This window comes from Microtus oregoni, unplaced genomic scaffold, assembly GCF_018167655.1.
Source record: "Microtus oregoni isolate MIOR12 unplaced genomic scaffold, Mior012 000017F_ref0000208, whole genome shotgun sequence".
Lineage (NCBI taxonomy): Eukaryota > Metazoa > Chordata > Mammalia > Rodentia > Cricetidae > Microtus > Microtus oregoni.
In genome coordinates, this window is record NW_024543076.1 from 39,824,162 (window position 1) to 39,845,895 (window position 21,734).

The window sequence follows — 21,734 nt, forward strand, 5'->3', positions numbered from 1 at the left end:
CAAAACAAACAAACAAACAAACAAACAACAACAGCAACCAGAAACTTTCTCTTTCGTGTTTCCTACTGTCTGTGGAGAGCTTTGGTAAGTTAATGAATTTTATTCAGGTAGTCTGTTTTTAAAAGGATCCAGGTTTTTTATCAGGTCAGTGTGATTGGTTCTTTTATTCGAAGTTACGTTGTAACAACGCTTATTATAGACATTTTTAGAATTGTCTTTTGCATTTATTTACATAAGTCAAATATTTTTACTCACTTATGTTAAATATTTGGAAATTTTGTAATGTGGTTTATATACAAGATTCATATTTTAAAAATAACCTCATGCATGCATATTGTGCAGGAAGAGGGGAAGCACCCATCACTGAGCATCTCACCTTATCACTCGCCTCTGCCTTAGTGCTGGATTAGAAGTTCATTGTGCCACACATTCTTCAGCTATCCTCTCAGTTTTGAAACCTCACTCTCTTTCAAAGCAAAAAGTTAGACTTACTCTACTGAATAAATAGATTTGTTGTTATTCCTGACTGTTACAGAGTTTTAGTAGAAGAGAAATAGCTAATGTACAGTCTAGAAGATTGTGGTGTAAAAGGATGGGTTAGGAGGTGTGCTGTAGTAGAATAACCTCAAGAAACCAAGGGTAGACTGCAGTTGAGTCTCTATGTGTTGTCCACTCACCACTCCAGCAGCTATTTGTACCGCAGGTTTCCAAGTCCATACTAGTCCACAGGCCTGGGAGCACTTCGTGTGCTAGAATGCTAATGCTTTGTTGCGCATTTGTGGGTTTTATTTATTTATATTTATTTATTGACTGTTAACAATTGGAAAGCGTGCAGAAATAGTGCAAAGCAATATGAAGTTGATGGGGAATATAGAGCTCTGCCTGGAGCATTTGCCTACCTATTCCCTGAATGAAGCCACAGTTATTAATTAGAACTAATGTTTAATGTTGTTAATATCACTATCATTTAAGGCCTCAGGGAGAGTGAATTGCCAGAGGACACACATTGTGAAATTAGATCATACTCTTATATCATGTAGGTTTTTTTTTTAAGATTGTGTTTGTGTATGTGTTGGGAAGATACAGTTGCACTGCACCCAGAAGATGGGTGCTATATCCCTTGAAACTGGAGTTAACAGATGGTAGTGAGCTCACCTGTGTATGCTGGGAATTTATAACCAAGGTCCTATGCCAGGAGCATTTAGGGCTCTTAACCACTGAGCCACCTTTCCAGCCCTGTGTCATATGATGTTTTGTTTTTCTTGCAGTGCTGGGCATTGAACTCAGCTCCCAGACCCAGTCCCTCTCCTTTTTAAGCTGACCTCAAACACATGGTGTCGTCAGATGTTCTTGAATGCCTCATCCTCCTGCCTCAGCTTCACCAGTGATGGGACTATAGGCTCGGGCCACTATGTCTAGCTTAATTGTTCTCTGGGAATCATGCTAAATAGAACTATAATGAATACCTGTTTGCATCATGGGAAGTAAAATTTATATACATTGAACCCTCTTGAATTCAGGAACTTTTAATCACCTTATAGATGAGATAGTATTTTGGGACCCTAAAGAGAAAGCATTTTGAAAGTTGACTAGAATTATAACCGAATATACTCATAGTGGAAGCAGGTTTTCTCCTGCCAGTCTTAACATTACCAGTTTAGATTTAATTAACTTCATTGGCCCAAACTGTTTATGCCAGTGTCTGCCCAGACTTTAACTACCTAATAGTGTTAGGGAAGGTGATATGCCTACTGTGTTATAACTTGAGTATTTTAAGTTTAATGAGTTTAAGAGGAAGGCTTCTGCTTTCCTATCAGAGATAAAACAGACTAATTTGATTCTCTCATAAATGAAAATTTTAAGAAAATAATTGTTCTTTTCATTTTAAAGTTTCTTAATTCATATCCTTAGTTTATATTTGAAAAGAGGAACCAATGACGTCCTGCTGATCCTCAGTAAGAGTTGTTCATTTAGTGAATTGCATTCCTCCCAGTGTTGAGTATGGCGGACACTTCTGTCTCAAAATATATAGTTATCCATGAGTTGATATACTTGAGTGTTTAACTATTTATTTTGACAGTTACATTTGTTTTCCTTGGTTTGGGGGCTTTAAAATGTAAATAAAATTTAATGTTAATGTTTTCCCTCTAATTACAGGAGTCAGAAATACCGTCAGAGGAGGGGTACTGTGACTTTAATAGTAGGCCAAATGAGAACTCTTATTGCTATCAACTTCTTCGTCAACTAGATGAGCAGAGAAAGAAAGATATTCTTTGTGATGTCAGCATTGTGGTGAGCGGGAAAATCTTTAAAGCTCATAAGAACATCCTGGTTGCAGGCAGCCGTTTCTTTAAGACTTTATATTGTGTTTCAAACAAAGAAAGCCCTAACCAAAACAATACTACCCACTTAGATATTGCTGCAGTTCAAGGTTTTTCAGTCATCTTGGACTTCCTGTATTCTGGGAACCTGGTGCTCACAAGCCAAAATGCCATTGAAGTGATGACAGTGGCCAGCTACCTTCAAATGAGCGAAGTTGTCCAAACTTGCCGAAATTTCATTAAAGATGCCTTAAATATAAGCATTAAGTCAGAAGCTCCAGAGTCTGTGGTTGTGGACTATAATAATAGGAAACCAGTTAATAGAGATGGCCTAACTTCATCAAGGGATCAAAAAATCGCCAGCTTCTGGGCGACACGGAATCTTACCAGTTTGGCAAGTAGTATAAAAATTGAAAATGATGCTTGTAATGTCGACGAGGGCCAAATAGAAAACTACCAGATGAATGACAGTAATTGGGTCCAGGATGCTTCTCCTGAATTGGCTGAAAATGAATCTCAAGTTAAAACAAAAGTGTTTATTTGGAATAATGTAAGCTCTCAAGAGACTGGCAAAGCAAGGAGGAAAAACCAAACTACCAAGAGATTTGTTTATAATATACCACCTAATAATGAAACAAATGTAGAAGATTGCTCAGTGATGCAGCCACCTGTTGCCTATCCAGAAGAAAATAACTCCCTACTCATCAAGGAAGAACCAGGTAACTATCATGTGTGCAAAGGTACCTAGTTTTCATTCTGATCGTACTTCAGAAATCATTTTGAGATTTATTTTTTAGTTGGAAAATGTTTAATCATGAATAGTAGTAAGAACAGGGGTACTCAAATTTGTTTTTTTTTTTTGTTGGTGTGTGTGTGTGTGAGTTTAAAAGTTTTAGATTGGGTAGTAACTAAAGTACTGTCTGCCTTATTAATAACTAAATATTGCATATACAGATACTTTTTGACTTAGGATAAGGTTATATCTGTAAACACATCATAAGATGAAGCTGTCTCAGCCGGGCGATGGTGGCGCACGCCTTTAATCCCAGCACTCGGGAGGCAGAGGCAGGCAGATCTCTGTGAGTTCGAGACCAGCCTGGTCTACAGAGCTAGTTCCAGGACAGGCTCCAAAGCCACAGAGAAACCCTGTCTCGAAAAACCAAAAAAAAAAAAAAAAAAAAGATGAAGCTGTCTCTAAGTCAGAAATGCATTTAATAAACTTAGCCATTTGAACATCACTGTTTGGCAGCTCATTCAACAAGAGCTCTATCTTATATAAGTAGTAAATGTCTTAGTAACTTTCAGTTAATAAATCAGTTAACTGAAAGTAAAGTAAAGTGGTTGTAGAGAGCTTGCTTTTGTTTTATAACAATTTGGAAAATTTTTGGATTAAACTCTTAAATTGGACCCTTCAGAGTATGGCTCCTGCAGGGCAGCCTCTGCCCTGTTTTTAGCATGACTATAAGGGAGTGTTTAGTTGTCGTGTGTAGAGTTAATCACTTTGTCTTTTTGAAATATTTGTAGGAGCTAGTTAACATTAGCATATTTATTGCTATAGAATTTTGCCAATTCAGAGAACTCTAATTTGTTTAGAGCTGCTCTGTTTAGCACAGGGCCTCAGAAGCAGGAGATCCTGAGTTGTCACCTGAGTCTCGTTATATATAATTTGTATAGTTTAGGAGGTGGGGCTTGTTTTTGAAGAATTTTATTTTCCTATTCAAACATGGCAAAGAGGACTTTTTTTTCACTATATTCTTAAGTGAGTATATACATGCCATATTGGTGGTAAAGACCTTTTTAAAACTGGAGTAAAAGACTGCTAAAGAATACAGATAGCATGGACTTAAATTGGCTGTTCCTAATTTTGAAGCATCTTGGGGTTGGGGGTTGAGATTTTCCATATTTTAAGTTTGTGCACTATTGTGTGAAAATGCCTGTTTTACCTCAAAACCTGCTTGAACTGATAGGGTTGCGTGTATACTCTGGCATTTTGGAGGCATAAGCAGGCAGATCTCTTGAGTTCAAGGCCAGCCTGGTCCACATAGCAAGTTCCCTCACAGGCACTTTCAAAAAAAGACACCCTCCACCCCCCACAAAAACCATACCTGTTGGTGTGTGATTTGTATAATGAGGATGGAGTGGGGTTTTTTGATTGTTGTTGTTGTTTTGTTTTTTCTCTCCCCCAGACAGGGTTTCTCTGTTGCAGTCCTAGCTGTCCTGGAACTAGCTCTTGTAGACCAGGTTGGCCTCAGATCCACCTCCCTAGTGCTAGGATTAAAGGTGTGCGCCACCACCGCCCATCTTGATGGAGTACTTTTAAAAGCTACTATTTTTATTCTGTGTGTGTGTGTGTGTGTGTATGTGTGTATGTGTATGTGTGTAAAAGCGTAGCACACACATGTGAAAGTCAAAGGACTGCTCTGTGGTGTTCTCACTTTTATGAAAGTTCCATGGATCAAACTTGGGTTGTAAGCTGGCAAGTCAAACATCTTTCCCCACTGAGCCATCCTGCTCGTCGTCACACACTGTTTCCTTTCCAGAAGGCAAGCCTGGGAAATGGGTTTTGACCTTTTGGATTTGAGTTAGTTTTCTCTAGTAGAAATAATGATGTGGAAATGAATAATACTAAATTTTCTTTGGGTCCCCACAAGATTATTAGTGCCCCCAATTATCAGGAAATAGCCTAGAACTGTCTATATTAGCAAAAAATGGATTATTAATATTTGTTTTTGTTTAACAGAGTGTTGGTAACAAGTTGTTATAGATAATGATCAGAAAAAAAGCTAAACAAAGGAAATTAGATTCAGTGTTCTTGCTTTGAAAAGAAAAAAAAGAGAAATGCTGTTGGATAAGGCTCTTGTACATTTTTTAAAAATTCATTATTTTTTTTTTATGTGCATGAATGTTCCACCTGCATCTGTATCTATGTATCATGGTTGTGCGTGATGTCTGTGAAGGCCAGAAGAGGTCCTTAGATATCCTGCCTGGGACTGGAGTTGTGAGTTGCCTTGTGGGTGCTGGGAATTGAACCCAGGTCCTCTAGAAGAACAGCCAGTATTCGTAACCACTGATTGGCCAGTAGCCAGGCTGTAAGTATAGGCGGGGCAACCAGAGTAGAATTCTGGGAAGAGGAAAGACAGAGATGCAGTCGTAAGCCAGATGCAGAGGAAGCAAGATGAGAATACCTTACTAAGAGAAGGTACCAAGCCATGTGACTAAACATAGACAAGAATTAGTGGCTAATTTAAGATGTAAGAACTAGTTAATAATAAGCATGAGCTAATAGGCCAAACAGTTTATAATTAAATTAACGTGTGGGAATGTGCATGCATACTGCAGGGTCTCCCCATGTAACTCTGTCCTGGAACTTGCTGTGTAGACCAGGTTATCCTCAAACTCATAGAGATGCCTGCCTCTGCCTCCCAAGTGCTGGTATTAAAGGTGTGTATCACCCTGCCCTGCTGCTGTTCTTTTTCCTTGTATTTTATATCAGTTTTATCAGCAAATCCCTGATGAGACTTTTTTGAGACAGCCTTATGTAGCACAAGCTGACCTCTGACTATAGTTGAGTATCACCTTTATATCCATCCTGATCCTCTTGGTTCCACCTCCCAAGTCCTGAAATTATAAGGGTGTGCCAACATACCTCCCTCTGAGGTAGTTTTTATCTAATGCCTCAGCTGGCACTTTGAGTATTGACTTAATACAGAAGTCCTGACAGTTCAAAAATGGTAATGTATTCCTACGTGGTAGTAGCTAGAGTGTTTTTAAAAAGTGTATATTCACACACACACACACACACACCCTAAACCACTGAAACATGAATATAATAAAAAATTTTTTGGGAAACAAGCAGGTATTTTGGGTGATGGCAGAACTAATTAGAGCAAATCTTGGTCTTATAAAGCCTAGCAATGGTGGCGTATGCCTTTAGTCCCAGCACTCAGGAGTCAAAGGCAGGCTGATCTTTTGAGTTCAGTTCCAGGACAGGCTTTAGCTACAGAGAAACCTGTCTCAAAAAACAAAAACAAAGAAACAAACAAACAAAAAAAACAGAGAAACTATCACATAAAATTGGAATGACTTTAAAAGAACAGAAAAAAGAAAACAAAAACAACAGTATTGACCCATGATGAAAATACTTTGTAAAGTCTCAACACTGTTAGCAATTATTTTAGCAAGCACCAAAAACTGCTGGCAGTTTAATGTGTCAGTTTATCTCATCCTAAAAATGATAAATGTCATGCTTTTGCATCATTTATAGCGCTTTGGTGCCTGAACTTGGCTTCAGTCACAAATTTGGTTTCATGGTGATGAGCTGCATGTCAACTGATGATGGAGTAAGAGCCCAGATTCAGTTAGTCATTAAAACTGACTCCCCATTTCATGAGTGGGATTGGTATGATTGACTTGGTTAAGATTGTGAGTATCTTTTTTTGTTTTGTTTTTGTTTTTCGAGACAGGGTTTCTCTGTGGTTTGGTTGTGAGTATCTTTATTATTTAAAAATGCATTCTATTTTCTTACAAGAGCACATGGAAATTAAACAACAAGCATACATGCACAGTTATCTACCATGGTCATGAAGTTATTTATAACAGTTTTCCAGTGCTGTGTGCTTTTTTGCCAAACGTTAGATAATTGGTTTACATAGCGTGGCCTGCTTGAATGCTGACAAACATGACCTTAAGCAGCCTGTGTATATGATAAGTGTTAATGGAAGTTGCCATTATATTGAGCCAAAATTAACTTCTGGAATACCCTTATTCTGTTTTTTTAGTGTAATTTGGACATAGTTTTAAACCCTTTAATTGGATTAGAAATTTAAATACTTCTGAACTCATGTTTAATTTAAGTGCCATTCCTTCTCCTGTTTTGAATATAGAGAATTGGAATTTGTAAGGAAGTTCTTACCAACAAAACAAATCTGTGTGTTTATTAAGGTGAAGGTCTTTCCTAAGATTATTCCGTAGTAAAAGGATTCTTCAGGTTCATGTCTCATGCTAAGATCTTTAAAAAAATTCATTCTGAACCTGAAAATTTGTTCATAAACTTCTATATAATAAATAATGAAAAAATAGTGAAATGTTTTTGCATGAATTTAAATCTCCTATTACAAATATCTGAAAAGTGCTAGTGAATATTTTGAAATCTAAAAATCAATGCTTGGCACATTTAGACTTGTGAAACCTGTAAAGGGAACGTGACTTCGCCCAGGTCGTAAGTCTACAGTTTGTAACTGCAGCTCTAAGAATGTGTCTTCTTGTCCCGTTGTAATGTTGAAGCTGGTATTGCATCTCCGAACATTTTCTGGAGGTTATATTGAGTCTTACATTTTGATTCTTTAAAGTAGCATATCTTGTTTGACTTAACTGAATTGTCCTAATCAAAAGACATATCTAAACACAGAAATTCATGAAGGAGAATCAAGGATTTTAAAATTTTGTCCTTTCGTATTGGATTTATAGACTAAACTGAAAACTTGCCAATCAAAAGAGTTCTAATGATTTTTAATTTTTTTAACTGATTTGTTACTGGGAAATTAAATTCTAACCAAATTGGGTAAATTATAAGATTTAAAATTTAGTTACTAGTTTATTTTTCAATATTGTGTTTTAAACACAGGGCGCTGTGAATGCAAGGCAAGAGCTTTACTTATTTTTTTATTGATTTTTTTATTGAGCTCTACATTTTCTCTGCTCCCCTCCCTGCCTCTCTCCCCTCCCCCTCAACCCTTTCCCAAGGTCCCCATGCTCCCAATTTACTCAAGAGATTTGTCTTTTTCTACTTCTATGTAGATTGGATCTATGTATGTCTCTCTTAGGGTCCTCAATGTTGTCTAGATTCTCTGGGATTGTGATTTGTGGGCTGGTTTTCTTTGAAGAGCTTTACTTAATGAAATACGCATTTAGGCCTTAAATTTTTATTTGTAATATCTGGCACAGGCTAATAGTAATGTCCTGGCCTTCATTGAACTTTGTGTATAGTTCATGAAGACCTTGAACTTGTGATCCCCTTGCCTCAGCTTCTGGAGCATTTTGGTAAATGGCATGTGCTACCCCAACCTGTGTCTTCTATTACATTTATTTTGCATGTTGCATATGTAAGGTTTCCACAGTATGCATTTGGAAATAGGACAGTTTGCAGGAACTAGTCCTTACCTTCCACCCCATGGGTTCCAGGGAACCAACTCAGGGCAACAGACTTGGCATCTTTACCCACTGGGCCATCTCACTGACCCTAGCCTCACATAATTGCCTTTTAGTGAAATAGAGTATAATTTGACATTTAGAAAACAGGTTTTTGTTTTGTTCTTTTGCTTTTTCGAGACAGGGTTTCTCTGTGGCTTTGGAGCCTGTCCTGGAACTAGCTCTGTAGACCAGGCTAGTCTCGAACTCACAGAGATCCACCTGCCTCTGCTGGGATTAAAGGCGTGCGCCACCATCACCCAGCTGAGAAAACAGTTTTGAGGAAGCAGTGCTCAAAGTACATACCTTTAGGGAATCTTAATAAAGCATGTATCCAAAATAACTAGTAATTCTAATTGCAGGAAACTTTTAGTTAGGATTATATGCTAGTCAGCATTTCTGTCCTATATTTGTGGTAATAATTATTGTTCATTATTACTTTGGGTATTGCAAAATTCTGAAATGCTAAAAAATCATACATATTCTTTAAAAATTAACACGTTTGTGTGCATGCGCACGTGTATTTATATACTTTCTTGTGTGTGGAAGTCAAAGGTCAGTTTATGGAGAATCTATTCTACTATGTAACTCACAGAGCCTGAATGCAGGTCATGCCTTTACCCACTGAGATAGTTCACATGCCATTAAAATAGTTTTCTGTTGGGCATTTCTGAGCCCTCGTACTGTTTTGACCTTGTAATAGAACCTCTTGTATGAACTGTTCAGAGTAGTCTAGAACTGTGGAGTTTGCTTTGATTGAAATGTGGGTTTTAGGTATGGTTCTGTTTCTTAAGAATCCCCTAGTATAGCTCGAACAACTTCTCTAATGGGAAAGGAGGAAAGCAAACAGCTCAGAATTTAGAAATTATGTAAAAGTGTCCAAGATCCCAAATTTTTAAAGAAAATTAATTTTGTTAACCAAATGTTTTGTATATTTTAATGTTTTGTCTTAAATTTTATCATAGATATGATTCTGTTGTGGCAAGGTCTGGTTATGTAGTTCAGCCTAGACCACCACTTTGCAGTCTGTATGTTGTGGTTGAAGGGTACTGCCTATGTACTCCAGTGGGTGGTTGGACTAATGTGCATTCTCCTCTCCGTTTATGGACTTGGACTCCATATGTCTAGATGTTCAGGCAACACTTAAGGGCTTCAATTGTTAAGGATTATGTTGTGAAGAATGAGCCTCTTCCAACCCCCCAAAAGGAAGGTTTACTGCTCACTTAGTAGTTATTGGGCCATGAAATCTTACTAAATAAGAATTTTTAAATACTTAAGAGATGGAACTGTGAAAGTGTCTGCCATCTCCCCTCCCCCCCTCATGAATTTGGCTCTTGATATTTTTTATTTTTCATTTTGGAAATGATCTCTGGCTATTGAGACTCCCTGCCTCTCGGGTGCAAGAGTTATATAGACTCTCAATTCTGGTTTCCTTCCTTTCCGGTTTCATTTGGGTGTATTGGTGGTTACAGCCTGCAAGTAAGAAACCCCAGGCAACAGAGGTGAAGCTATAGGAACTTAGTAGCTGAAGAAAGAAGCCTTATGTGAACTAATCCGTAAGAGAGCTTTTTTGTGATTTGTTTGCTGCAGGCGATAAGTTGTTTGAATACTATTAATGTGGACCTCTAAGTTTGGAGAAGTAGTTGTGTTTTGGTAATGCAAGGCAAACTGGGGGCTTTGTGTACCTATCATATCATCCTACCACTCAAGTTTATATAATACTATTTGCTTCTGACAGCAATATAGTAAGTTGACCAGACTGTTGAATTTATCTCCTTTTTAATTTTTGCATTGAGTGTTTTGTTTGCATGTATGTCAGGTTTTTTTTAATATTTATTTATTTATTATGTATACAATATTCTGTCTGTGTGTATGCCTGCTTGCCAGAAGACGGCACCAGACCTCATTACAGATGGTTGTGAGCCACCATGTGGTTGCTGGGAATTGAACTAAGGACCTTTGGAAGAGCAGGCAATGCTCTTAACCTCTGAGCCATCTCTCCAGCCCTGTATGTCAGTTTTTTATGTGCATGGTTGGTGCCCATGGAAGCTAGACAAGAACTGAAAATTGAAGATGATCATGATCCTTTAAGTGGATGAATTGAATCCAGGTCCTCTAGTAGAGCAGCCAGTTGTTCTTAACCACTGAGGCATCTCTCCTGCTTTGTTTTTTTCAAGACAGTTTCTCTGTGTAACAGCCCAAGCTGTCCAGAACTTGCCCTATAGACCAGACTGGCCTCGAACTCAATAGAGATCTGCCTGCCTCCGCCTCCCGAGTGCTGGGGTTAAAGGCATGCATCACCACTGCCTGGCTGTTTTCTGTTTTGAATATCTATGTCTGCATGTAGACAGGTGTGCACATCCACCTTATTTCCACCCCCTTTTCTGTTTTTAAAGTGAGTCTCACTTGCCTTGAACCTGCTTTGCCAGGTGGGCTGGATTGGCTGGTAAGGTAATATCAGGGATCTGCCTGTCTCCATTTTATCAGCACTGGTTTATAAGTAACTGAGCTATCACACTCCAGCCAGAGTATTTGAAAATTTTTGTTCTCAATGCCGTACTCTTTGAAAAAGGTTACAGTATAACAAATGATACTTCTGGGAAATTCCTTTCCACATCATAAAGAGTCTGGAAACAAAATTTACATCTCAAGATACCAAGCACATTTTAGAGGTTAAGACTAAGAATATCTTACCTAAAACTAATTTGTAAGTAGTAATTCATGATCTATTGGGTGCTTAGGAATCCTGAGAAAGGTTCCAGTATGGGAGGTGGGCTGACAGACCAGAAAAGATTTGGGAGAGAATGCAGTGAGAGTTGGTGTGGTGTTGTAGGGGAATTTGTCAGGAGAGGAACAAAGATATTCATGGCAGGGTAGCAAGAAGCTGGAGTGTGCAAGGACAAGAGGATAGAAGACAAAGTGAGTGGACGAGAGGTGAGTTAGGCTTAGGGCTATATTATATATTTGTATGCCAGATAGTGAGTTGTGAAATTTGTTTTATGACTTGGGCAGCGGAGGTTTCTCAGGTAGAGGTTTGATCTTTTTAATTAGAATTAGAGTGTATTGAGGAAACTAGAGTGTATTGAGGACTATTTGTTGACAGAAACATGTCTTTGAATAGTGAGAAGAAGAAACTATGTGGAGCCCAGTATAAACAAGACAGGGCAGTCAGTCTCTTGAATCAGTGAGTTTGGGTGAAGGAAAACAAGTTTGTAGGATGCTAAGAAATTAGCATTTACAACGTTTGTGTTGTAAATGAAATTACTGAATAGGAAAGAGAAAGAAAAATACCCGTTTTCGTTATGATAAATAAAGGACTTTTAAGTAACTGCATACTTTTTTATATGCCATGGTAATAAATTATGGATATGTTTATATGAAAATGAAACTTGTATAGATCATAGTCTCTTAAGAGGTTTTGTACAATGGAATTTTACTATTTTTAAATTTTTTTATGCTGTCAGTTTATACCCTGTTCTTTTCGAGAGTTGGTATTGAGGGTGCTGTGTCCTGCTCATTTGTCCCCTGAGAGACAGGATCTGTCATTGAACCTGGCTAGCAATGCCCAACAATCTTCTCGGTGCCAAAACAGTGCTGGGTTACTGCGTTGCAGACACACTCACTGCACATTTCATGTAGGTCCTGGGATTTTGAAATTGTGTTATCAGTTTTCACAAACTCAGGTCAGTTTTCCTGTCTTCATCTCTCAAGGATTTGGAATTACTGGTTCAAGCCTAGCACACTCAGCACTGTTCTCTTGAATACTCCTACCTGGAGTTCTAGAGTCTTCTTTTTAGAGATTTTATTTTATGTATTATGTGCATGATGCTCCATTTGCATGACAGAAGAGGGCATGGGATCCCATTATAGGTGGTTGTGAGCCACCAGGTGTTTTCTGGGTATTAAACTCAGGACTCCTGAAAGAGCAGCCAGTACTCTTAACTGCTGAGCCTTCTTTCCACCCGCAAGTTCTGGATTCTTAAAAATATTCTTCTCATTGTTGATATATGTTGAGTATCCTTGACATCTTTCAGTGACTTCTGGCAGCGTTTAAAGATGTTACTTTTACCCCCTAAAATAATTCTTACTCAGTTTCTCACTCTTCCATGTTATAGTCACATTTCATAAAACATTCCCTCATTCTTTGATTCCCAACACAAGCCTTCCTTCTTTCCACTTGCCCTGTTAATCCAAGTATTATCCTAATAGTGTTATAAATACTTTGTGAATGGGATAAAAATAATTCAGGGGCCCTTTCATATACTTGGCCTTTTCTCATGGTCTTTGTTTCTCATTATCTGACACCCACATCATGGCATACAACTATCTGTAAATCCAGTTCCAGGAGCTCAAATGGGCACAAACATAGTGCACATACATGCGTTCAGGCATTATATTCATACAAAAAGTAAAATGATGTTGTCATTGTTTTTAGTATGTTCTGTCTCATCTTACATGATGACATTGTAAAGAAGGTAGTATTACCTAGGATGTTTAGGACCTACAGAGCCCTGGTTGAACATTCAGCATCACAAAAAACATTTAATTAAAAGTATTTTCACATTATTAGTACAGTTTTCACAATTAACGGAAAGTCAGAAATAACAGGACTGGTGAGAAGACTTGTAAGAGATTGCTACGCAGGTCTGGCATCCTGAATTTAAGTCCTGGAACTCATGGTAAAAGGAGAGACTCTGCAAGTTCATACTCTTGGCACACATTAGGTACATAGAGTGTTACGTCTATTTAACAAGTATTTGGAGGGTGTTCATTTTCAACAGTAGGAAAGTTCGGGTCTTTGTTTCACCTGGAGTTTACATTTGTTTGTACTGCTGTAGCTATGCCTCTCTGGCTTAGGATTGCTCATGTAGTGGATAAACAATACTGGAAGGCCTCTTAACTGGCCTGCATCATAAACAAAAGAGGTCTAGAAAGAAACTACTGTTCTTGGGTGAATTGTTATGCCATGGTTGTAAATAAACTTCTTGTATCATTTTCAGATTTGGACGGTGCACTACTCTCAGGGTCTGATGGCGATAGGACCGTGAATTCAAATTTATTGGCAGAAGCCTGCAGTGGTCAAGATGCAGGTGATGCTGGTAGGTACAGTAAGATTTTTAGCAAGAACATATCTAAGGACCTGAAGGCTGTGGAGTGCTAGTGTACATGGTTACTGAAGTCTACCGTAGGTTCTTTGCTGCTTGTGTGTAGTTGCTTCCACTTAGAGACCAGTCTGAGATTAGTTACGGTTGTGATGACTTTAGGAACTTGGTAAATACAAATTGATACCAAGAAGGAAGAGGTATGGATACACTAACGAGATCTGAGGAGCATTAATATAACCGACTGTTTAGAATGACTGTCATTGAAAACAACTTAATGAAATGGTATGAACCTATTGATGTGATACACTTTTGGGTACACAGCAACCTAGGAAGTATTTTTGAACAATGTTTAACCTGAATCTTATCTGTGAGGAGAAAATTTAAAAACACAGCAAGCAGTTCAATCCCTAATGGCTGGAAAGAAAGACATACAGAGGAACCACTAGCTGAAAGGAGACTGAACTCAATACAGTACGGTCTTGATCGGATCAAGGGCTTTTGCCCTTTTAGGAAGAAGTTGGAAATGTGGCTATGTATTTGTTAGCAGTATTCAGTTTAAAATTTGTATACATCTGGTTTTGTAGAAGAATGTATATGTGTGTGTACATATATATGTACACACACATTTTTATTTGTGTATAGTATATATATATTGTATTTAGGCATAAAGCAAAAAGTACCTGTTACAATAGCGGATAAAATGTGGGCAAAATACTAACATCTAAAGGTGAAATATAGATGTAAATTCAACTTCATATTTGAACTTTTTAAAATTAATGGTGGAAGACCAGATGGCACTGCTTGCAAAAGTTATTGGCTCCTGCCACTCCCTTTCAGGTGCTGGAGATCAAACACAGGGCCTTGAATATGCCGGCCACGCCCTGTACTTTTGAGGGACACCTTTTTGTTTTCGTTTGCTTGAGTCAGGTCACACTCTGTAGCCCTGGCTGGCCTGGAACTCAGATCTTCCTGACCCTATCCCCAAGTGCCCAGCATGCCTTTGGATTTTTTTTTTTTTTTTTGAGCAATAGAGAATTTTGAAGATCTTTTAAATAAATTACTTATTTATTGATTGTATGGAGAATTACTATTGTCTTAAGAGTATTTAATAGAACCCAATTTTTTGGTTTAGAAATTGGGTTCAAGAATGTAAAACTGTAAAACAACACACAAACAGCTTTCTGTGGAAAATGAGCCATTTTGTTTTAATTTTTAAGAGTAAGTCTTTGATTTAGGGTTATTTCCCTAAATATTGGGATTTTGGTCTGGCAGATGCTAATCAAGCTGGCTCTTTTGGATTCCAGAGTTGTTTGTCATAGGTTGCTCTTTTGATGAGTTTGATCTCAACTGTTTTCTCCTTAATCTATGGAATGATATACCAAAGATATTAGTTAACATTAAGTATTTGTTTGAAATAGACCTTATTAACTCTTAGGTATGTTGAATTACAGCTTCTCATAATTTCTACAAGTTATCTTTCCTAATATTAAGAATTAGAAGACTTCTCTGAAATTTGGAGTGTGGGTTTCTTAATTTGAATTGTAAATATTTTTTAATGTTTTTAAAAATACTTTGATTTATTTGTGTGTACACGATGTGACACTAAAGTCAGAAGACAACTGGGAACTGACTTTGTCTACCATGTGGGTCCCAGGGAACCGGTCAATTGATAGTGCTTGGAGGCAAGGGCCTTAGTCCACTGCGTAGTCTCCCTAAGTGTGTATTTCTGACTGTTAGTAATGAATGGTATATACAGAGAAGCATGGAACTGGAAGTGTGTGGTTTTTTTAAATTTAATTCTAATCTTGCATTGTCAGTTTGTTAAATATTTTTTGTCTATATATAGTCAGCGTTATTTATTTGAATTTTAGCAGATCTAATATGATTTCTGAGGTCAACTTTTGAAGTATATTGAACACGTTAAAAATATCAAGTTCATGTTCTCTTTCTAAAATATTTATTCAACAAATAGGTAAAGGTCATTTATGTTAAACACTAGAAGCACAAAAGTAAGACAGGTCTTGCTGTCCTAGAGAGCAACTGTAATTTGTTTTGTACATGGGTAAGAAATAGGAATCATAAAGCCCCAGCTCAGTTTAGAAATGGGAAAGTAGAAATTGAAAAGTTGACTGCCTCAGGCTGCCATTCCATTCCCCTCCCTGTCCCACGTCCCACTTGGGAGATCAACAGCATTGTATTTATAGCCCCAGAGGGGTATTCTTTGTTTTGTTTGTTTGTTGGTTGGTGATTTTCAAGACAGGGTTTCTCTATATGGCCTTGGCTGTCCAGGAACTCACTCACACACTCTCTCTCTCTCTCTCTCTCTCTCTCTCTTTCTTTTTCTCCCTCCCTCTCTCCCCTCCCTCTCTCTCCCTGTGTGTGTGTATAAAGCTATATAATGGTAATGTAGTACATTTTAAAAAATCATCCCACGAAGGTTTTTTTTTTAACTTCCTTCTATATTCTTTTACCAAAGAAAATAAATTTGCTCTAGTTTTTTGTAACTTTGGTCCCGGTCCTGGAACTCGCTTTGTAGACTAGCCTGGCCTTAAACTCACAGAGATCCACCCGCCTCTGCCTCCTGAGTGCTGGGGTTAAAGGCGTGCACCACCACTGCCTGAAATTTTTACTCTAATTTTTAACAGTACAATATGTAAATGGGAAATTTTATTAGCAAAGTGCTTGGGACCAGATGTTTTTAAAATGTTGGAGTCTTTTGAATTTTGAAATATTTTGATACATGGCCTTTACGGATAGGTTGACATCTCTCATCTAAAAGCTTGACAATGTCCAAGGTCTGAAAGTTGTTTTTTTTTGTTGTTTTTTTTTTTTAATTTTAACTTTATTTTACGTGCATTGGTTTGTTGGTGTGAAGGTGTCAGATCCCTAAGACCTGGAGTTACAGACAGTTATGAGCTGCCATGTGAGTACTGGGAATTGAACCTGGGTCCTCTGGAAGAACAGTCAGTGCACTTAACCACTGAGCCATCTCTCCAGCATCCTGTCTGAAAGTTTTCTGAGCATACGATGTTCTAAAAGCATTCTAGATTTGTGAGCATTTGAGGTTGTGTGGGTTTTTAGGTTAGAGATGTTCTGCCTGTGTTATTACTACATGTTCTGTGCCTGTCTATCTATATTAAAAAGGAATGTTTCAGGGAAGTCAGAATTAAAAGTGTCTATTTACCACACATGGAGAAACCTCCCAGAGGTCCTTATGTTGGAATGGAGCAGCCCAGAGAGGTGTTTGGAAGGAAAGGCTCCATCGTATTAGTCTTTGATCTGGCATTGAAAGTGAGTTAGATGGGTAGCCCTTGATTCTCGCGGCCTGACAGGCTCTAAATTAGTGTGTTGGGTTTGATCTTATTTTTGAAACAGGGTCTTTCTCTTATTAGTCTGGCTTTGCCTCAGCCCCCCAAGCATTGTGGTTTTATTGTCTTATAAACAATTGCTGACAGGTATGGTGGTGCATTTGGGAAGTGAAGGCAGGAGGTTGCTTAGTTCAAGGCTGGCCAGCCTGGACTGCATAATACCACGCCTCAGAGGGGAAATGCTGTGACTGAGTGGGAACTGGGTAGCAAGTTGGCAACCACTGAAAAAGAATCTGCATGTTAGAATTGATGGTTGGTTGGATCGAGTCTCAAACTGATGATTCTGTATACAGAAGAAATTCTTTGACCCAATAAATTGTATGTATATATTTAAAATGTAATTGAATCCAAAAAGAGATAATTCTTGACTCTGTGTTTGTCGGGTTTTTATAGGACTAGGCTTTTGTTGTTAGTAAGCTCGCATTTTTGGAGGTTCAAGAATTTTATTTATATTGTTTTAGAATGGGAATTGAATCCAAGACCTGTTTTTATTTAGGTTTTGGAGTGAAGACGGGGTGAGGGAATCGGATAGGTTTTAGGACAGGATCTTCTATGTGACCATATCTAACTCCAAATTCACAGTGTATCCAAGTTTGGCCCTGAACTCCTGGCCTGTCTCACAGGTGTGAATGAGTCAGCACATGGAGTTTTAGTGTCTATTAGAAAGCTTATCATGTTCTTATAATTGTGTTTTATTTTCTTGGGCTCTAATTAAGGGATAACAGACTTCCCCTAACCATTTCCTCAATATCCCTTTCCAATTGCTCTAGGAGCATCCCATGACTTCAAGTATGGTGTGATGCCTAGCACTTCAAATGATTTCAAGTATGGATTGCTACCAAGTACTTCAAATGATTTCAAATATGGATTGTTACCAGGTGCTTCAAATGATTTCAAGTATGGATTATTGCCAGAATCTTGGCCCAAACAAGAAACGTGGGAAAATGGCAAGTATTATCAACAAATACAAAATGGTAATTTTTAATATTTAAAAGCTTCCACATTCTGAGCTTTAAAAAATAAATAGTAGCTGTGTTAACAGTTGCTGTTTTTATGGCTAAGCATAGAAGTATTGATATAAGGTTTCTGTTTAAAGGTATATATATTAAACAGTACTGTTTTTCTTCCTTTAAGGTGACTCATCTCTAATCATGAACAAGTTAAAATGCCCTCACTGTACCTATGTAGCCAAATACAGACGAACACTAAAAAGACACTTGCTCATTCATACTGGAGTGAGATCGTTTAGCTGTGACATTTGTGGGAAGCTGTTTACTAGAAGAGAACATGTAAAAAGACATTCCCTGGTGAGTGATCATGAAGATGAGGGCTTTTATGGCAACGGATGTTTCTAGCATTTTATTCGCAAGTTTAAGGAAGAATGGCTAAGTTGCTTTAAACATTTATTTTTGAGCTGATACTGTCCTTCCTCTAGAAAGTATTTATCCATTAGCTATCCTTTTATTATTAAATGTATGGCTTAATTTGAATGGCTCAAATGTGGTCTTTATCTGTACTATCCTTATTTTGGGTTTTTCTCCCAATTAGGTGCATAAAAAGGATAAGAAATACAAATGCATGGTGTGTAAGAAGATCTTCATGTTAGCAGCCAGTGTTGGAATAAGACATGGATCTCGACGCTATGGAGTCTGTATGGACTGTGCAGATAAGTCACAGCCAGGAGGGCAAGAAGGTGTAGATCAGGGACAGGATGCAGAGTTCCCTCGGGATGAAGAGTACGAGGAGAATGAAGGAGGAGAGCCTGATGAAGAGCTGGCTGAGAATGGAGAAGACCAGAATGATGCGTCTCGATGGGATGAATCGGGAGATGTCTGTATGTCTCTGGATGCTTAACTGACCTTACTATATTCCTCAAGAATGCTGCATTTGGACATACTATGAATCGACAATTTGGATTGTTGAACTTGAAGGCTTGCAAAATATGGTACATGCTGGATGGTAGTTACGTTGCTGTGAAAAACTGTAGGGTTAAAGCCTTATAGCAAAAAAAAAAATTTTTTTTTATATTTGCACAGGACTGTACAGCAAACAACCATGTGGTTGGATACATGGAGTCCCCACATTCAGTCAGTTATCAAAGTAAAATATTTTTTATTTATAGGATATACAGTTAACTATTTGGGTTCTATGAAAATATAGTACTTGTCCTTTCTAGAGGTTACATTCATGTACTACTGTAACATGAATGAAGAAAATCCATTTGTGGAAGTACAGTGACAGTTGACCCAATCACTCTGTCAATCAAACCACTCAGGCTAGTTTGTACTAGTAGAGTTTTGTTTCTATTTTTATTTTATTAATTTTATTTTTTTTAATAGAGATTTTCAGTGAGGGGCTTTTTCAACCCCATTGGTTCTATTTTCTTGTATTTTTTTCATTTTATTTGCTTTATAACTTAAACCAAGTCTCTTCTAGTCTTAGATATTATTTCTGAATTCTGTGCTGATAGGCATGTTTATAAGAACTGGAGAGGTAATTTATTGGAATGAACTGACTCCCCTTCCTTCCTTCCACTTTGACATGAATTTTCCCACTGCACAAATGAAGAATGATGTTACGACGTTGCCATGGTGAAGCTGACAAACCACTAAAATGATGATGACTTAGAAGTGACTTTCTCCTGCTGCTCTAATTCGATAAATGGTTACTATATAATGTTTTCTGACATAGTTTTTGGTTTTGGGTATCTGTTACTTTGGCACTATTCTTGTTTGCCTCTTAAATTTTGCCAGTGTACTATACCTCAGCCTTATTTGAAATACAGAAGTCTAATTGAAGAAAAGTCATAGAAAAACACATAAAATTATTTGTTTTATAATTTATCATCCATGTCCAGTTTGGTTAGCTTGTTATGCAAAATAAGTGAAATATCAGGGTTTTCTCCCCCTGTGCCCTTTTTTTAAAATCATTAAAATTAACCCAAAATGTGCATTCTCTTTTGTTTCATGCTTACCGGGATATTGAGTGATATAAATTGTGGCTGTTAATTTGTTTTTCCATTCCTTAAAGTCACCATACCTTGATGAAATCTTTATAGTCACCATGATTCAACAAACTGCAGAAATCTTACAAATAAAATGTTGAGAGCCTTTATTGTTCCATTATCTAAATTCTTTAGGAGTCAGAGAGTGATTCATTGAGTTGAAATTGTTAGATTTATTTTGTCTGGTGACATGAACTGGCTGACAGTGGAACTTGAGCAGCCTTCTACGTGCTAACATGACGACATGGATCAAGAGCATATTGTATACTAGAGAAGAGTGAGAGACAGCATATTTTCAACTTTCTTTTGAATACAAATTGAGTATATTTTCCTATTTTATATCAAGTAACTAAAGTGGGCCAGTTGTGTGGAAGAAACCACAGAGCCTCTTTGACAGACACAATCTTTTTGGTGCTCCGTCTGGTCAAAGTTGAAAAGTTGATTTCCATTTAAAGAGACAAACTTGATCATTGCCTCTGATTTCAGTAGAATGATGGTTTGATACTGGTCAGTGACTTTCTGTGTGGCTAGATGAGAGATGAAATGTTAGTGTTCCATTGTGAGATGCCCCCATGGCCCTCAACTGTATGGTAGTCTCTGCACACCTGAGAGCCTGGCAGAAGACTAGTTCAGGTTTGAGTTTTGTTTAAAATGAAGAGTACACCTTATTCTCAGTGTTTGAAACAAATGAGTAAAATGTAACTCTAGTAAAGTCCAAAGTAGACATAGTTGGGCAGAAATATTATGAATGAAAAAGTATTTTAAACGTAAAATGTTCTGCTTTGTGAATATGTAAGTATAGTATAAAGATTTCTTTCATCCCATTTATCCCCTTCCTTTAAAATAAACCATAGTTTACAATTGGTAGATCTGTCTATATTATAAATATATATTAAAGAGCAAATATATATATTTAAAAAATCACCTAAATCTGCTTTATTAGACAGTAGTTCACTTATTGCATAGAAACTGGACTTGGTTTTACATCCTTAATGTACTTTATTTTACTCGAGATATGACCTTATCTTGAAACAGAATTTCTTTTATTACTTAAATCATTTATGTATATCTGGTAAATTATGACCAAATTTTTGTTAGATTGCATACAGTAAATTGAAATACACATTTGGTACACTACGGGGTTGTTGTGCTTTTGTTTTGATTTTAGTTGGAAACAGGTTTGATGTAGATGACTTATTACTGTTAATTTAAAATATTCTATAATTGTCCATTGCCTTTTATGTCGTGTTGTGACAGATTTGGCTATATTTTTAGTCATCTGAAATATACTTTAAAAAGTTTGTTTTTAGGTAATCCAAAGGAAAAAATGTTTATACTCTTGAATATATATTTGCCTCAGCCTATATAAGTTTCTTTGAAGTAAACACTTTACCAGAACAGAATTGACAGATTTTTCTACTTGCTGACTGCCTAAGTTATTTTGTTTCATGGTCTTGAGGGATCGCCTTTTTCCCTTTGAGATCTTTTTTAAAAAATAGTTTTAGTACTAAGGTATACTACTGGACGTTTCTATTTTTTTAAGTATATTCCTTTTCTGACAATACAACTTCAGGAAGTTGATAAATTGCTTAAGAACTTTTGATTGGTCTCAGAAAGGTAATGGATTGGATACTCATGATTTTGTCTGGAAGTCTGACAGTTATGTTGTACATTTGGTGAAGTTTTTCTTGTAATTTATATTTTAAATAAAATATTTTTAGAGTTTTTAATTTTAATGAAGGGGAAGAGC

General features: G+C 37.2%; 1 protein-coding gene across 2 annotated transcripts in view; it reads left to right on the forward strand.

The window, feature by feature from the left end:
- Positions 1 to 21,720, forward strand: part of Zbtb10 (zinc finger and BTB domain containing 10) — a 33,462-nt gene extending 11,742 nt beyond the window's left edge. Inside the window, exons 2-6 of one of the 2 annotated variants that reach the window (XM_041667639.1) lie at positions 2,158 to 3,040; positions 13,508 to 13,606; positions 17,751 to 17,954; positions 18,115 to 18,287; positions 18,529 to 21,720. In XM_041667639.1, coding sequence (XP_041523573.1) covers positions 2,158 to 3,040; positions 13,508 to 13,606; positions 17,751 to 17,954; positions 18,115 to 18,287; positions 18,529 to 18,834 — 1,665 coding nt within the window. In that variant the 3' untranslated portion in view covers positions 18,835 to 21,720. The remainder of the gene's footprint in view (positions 1 to 2,157; positions 3,041 to 13,507; positions 13,607 to 17,750; positions 17,955 to 18,114; positions 18,288 to 18,528) is intronic. The other variant, XM_041667640.1, reaches the window with a different exon arrangement.
- Positions 21,721 to 21,734: the final 14 nt, after the last annotated feature.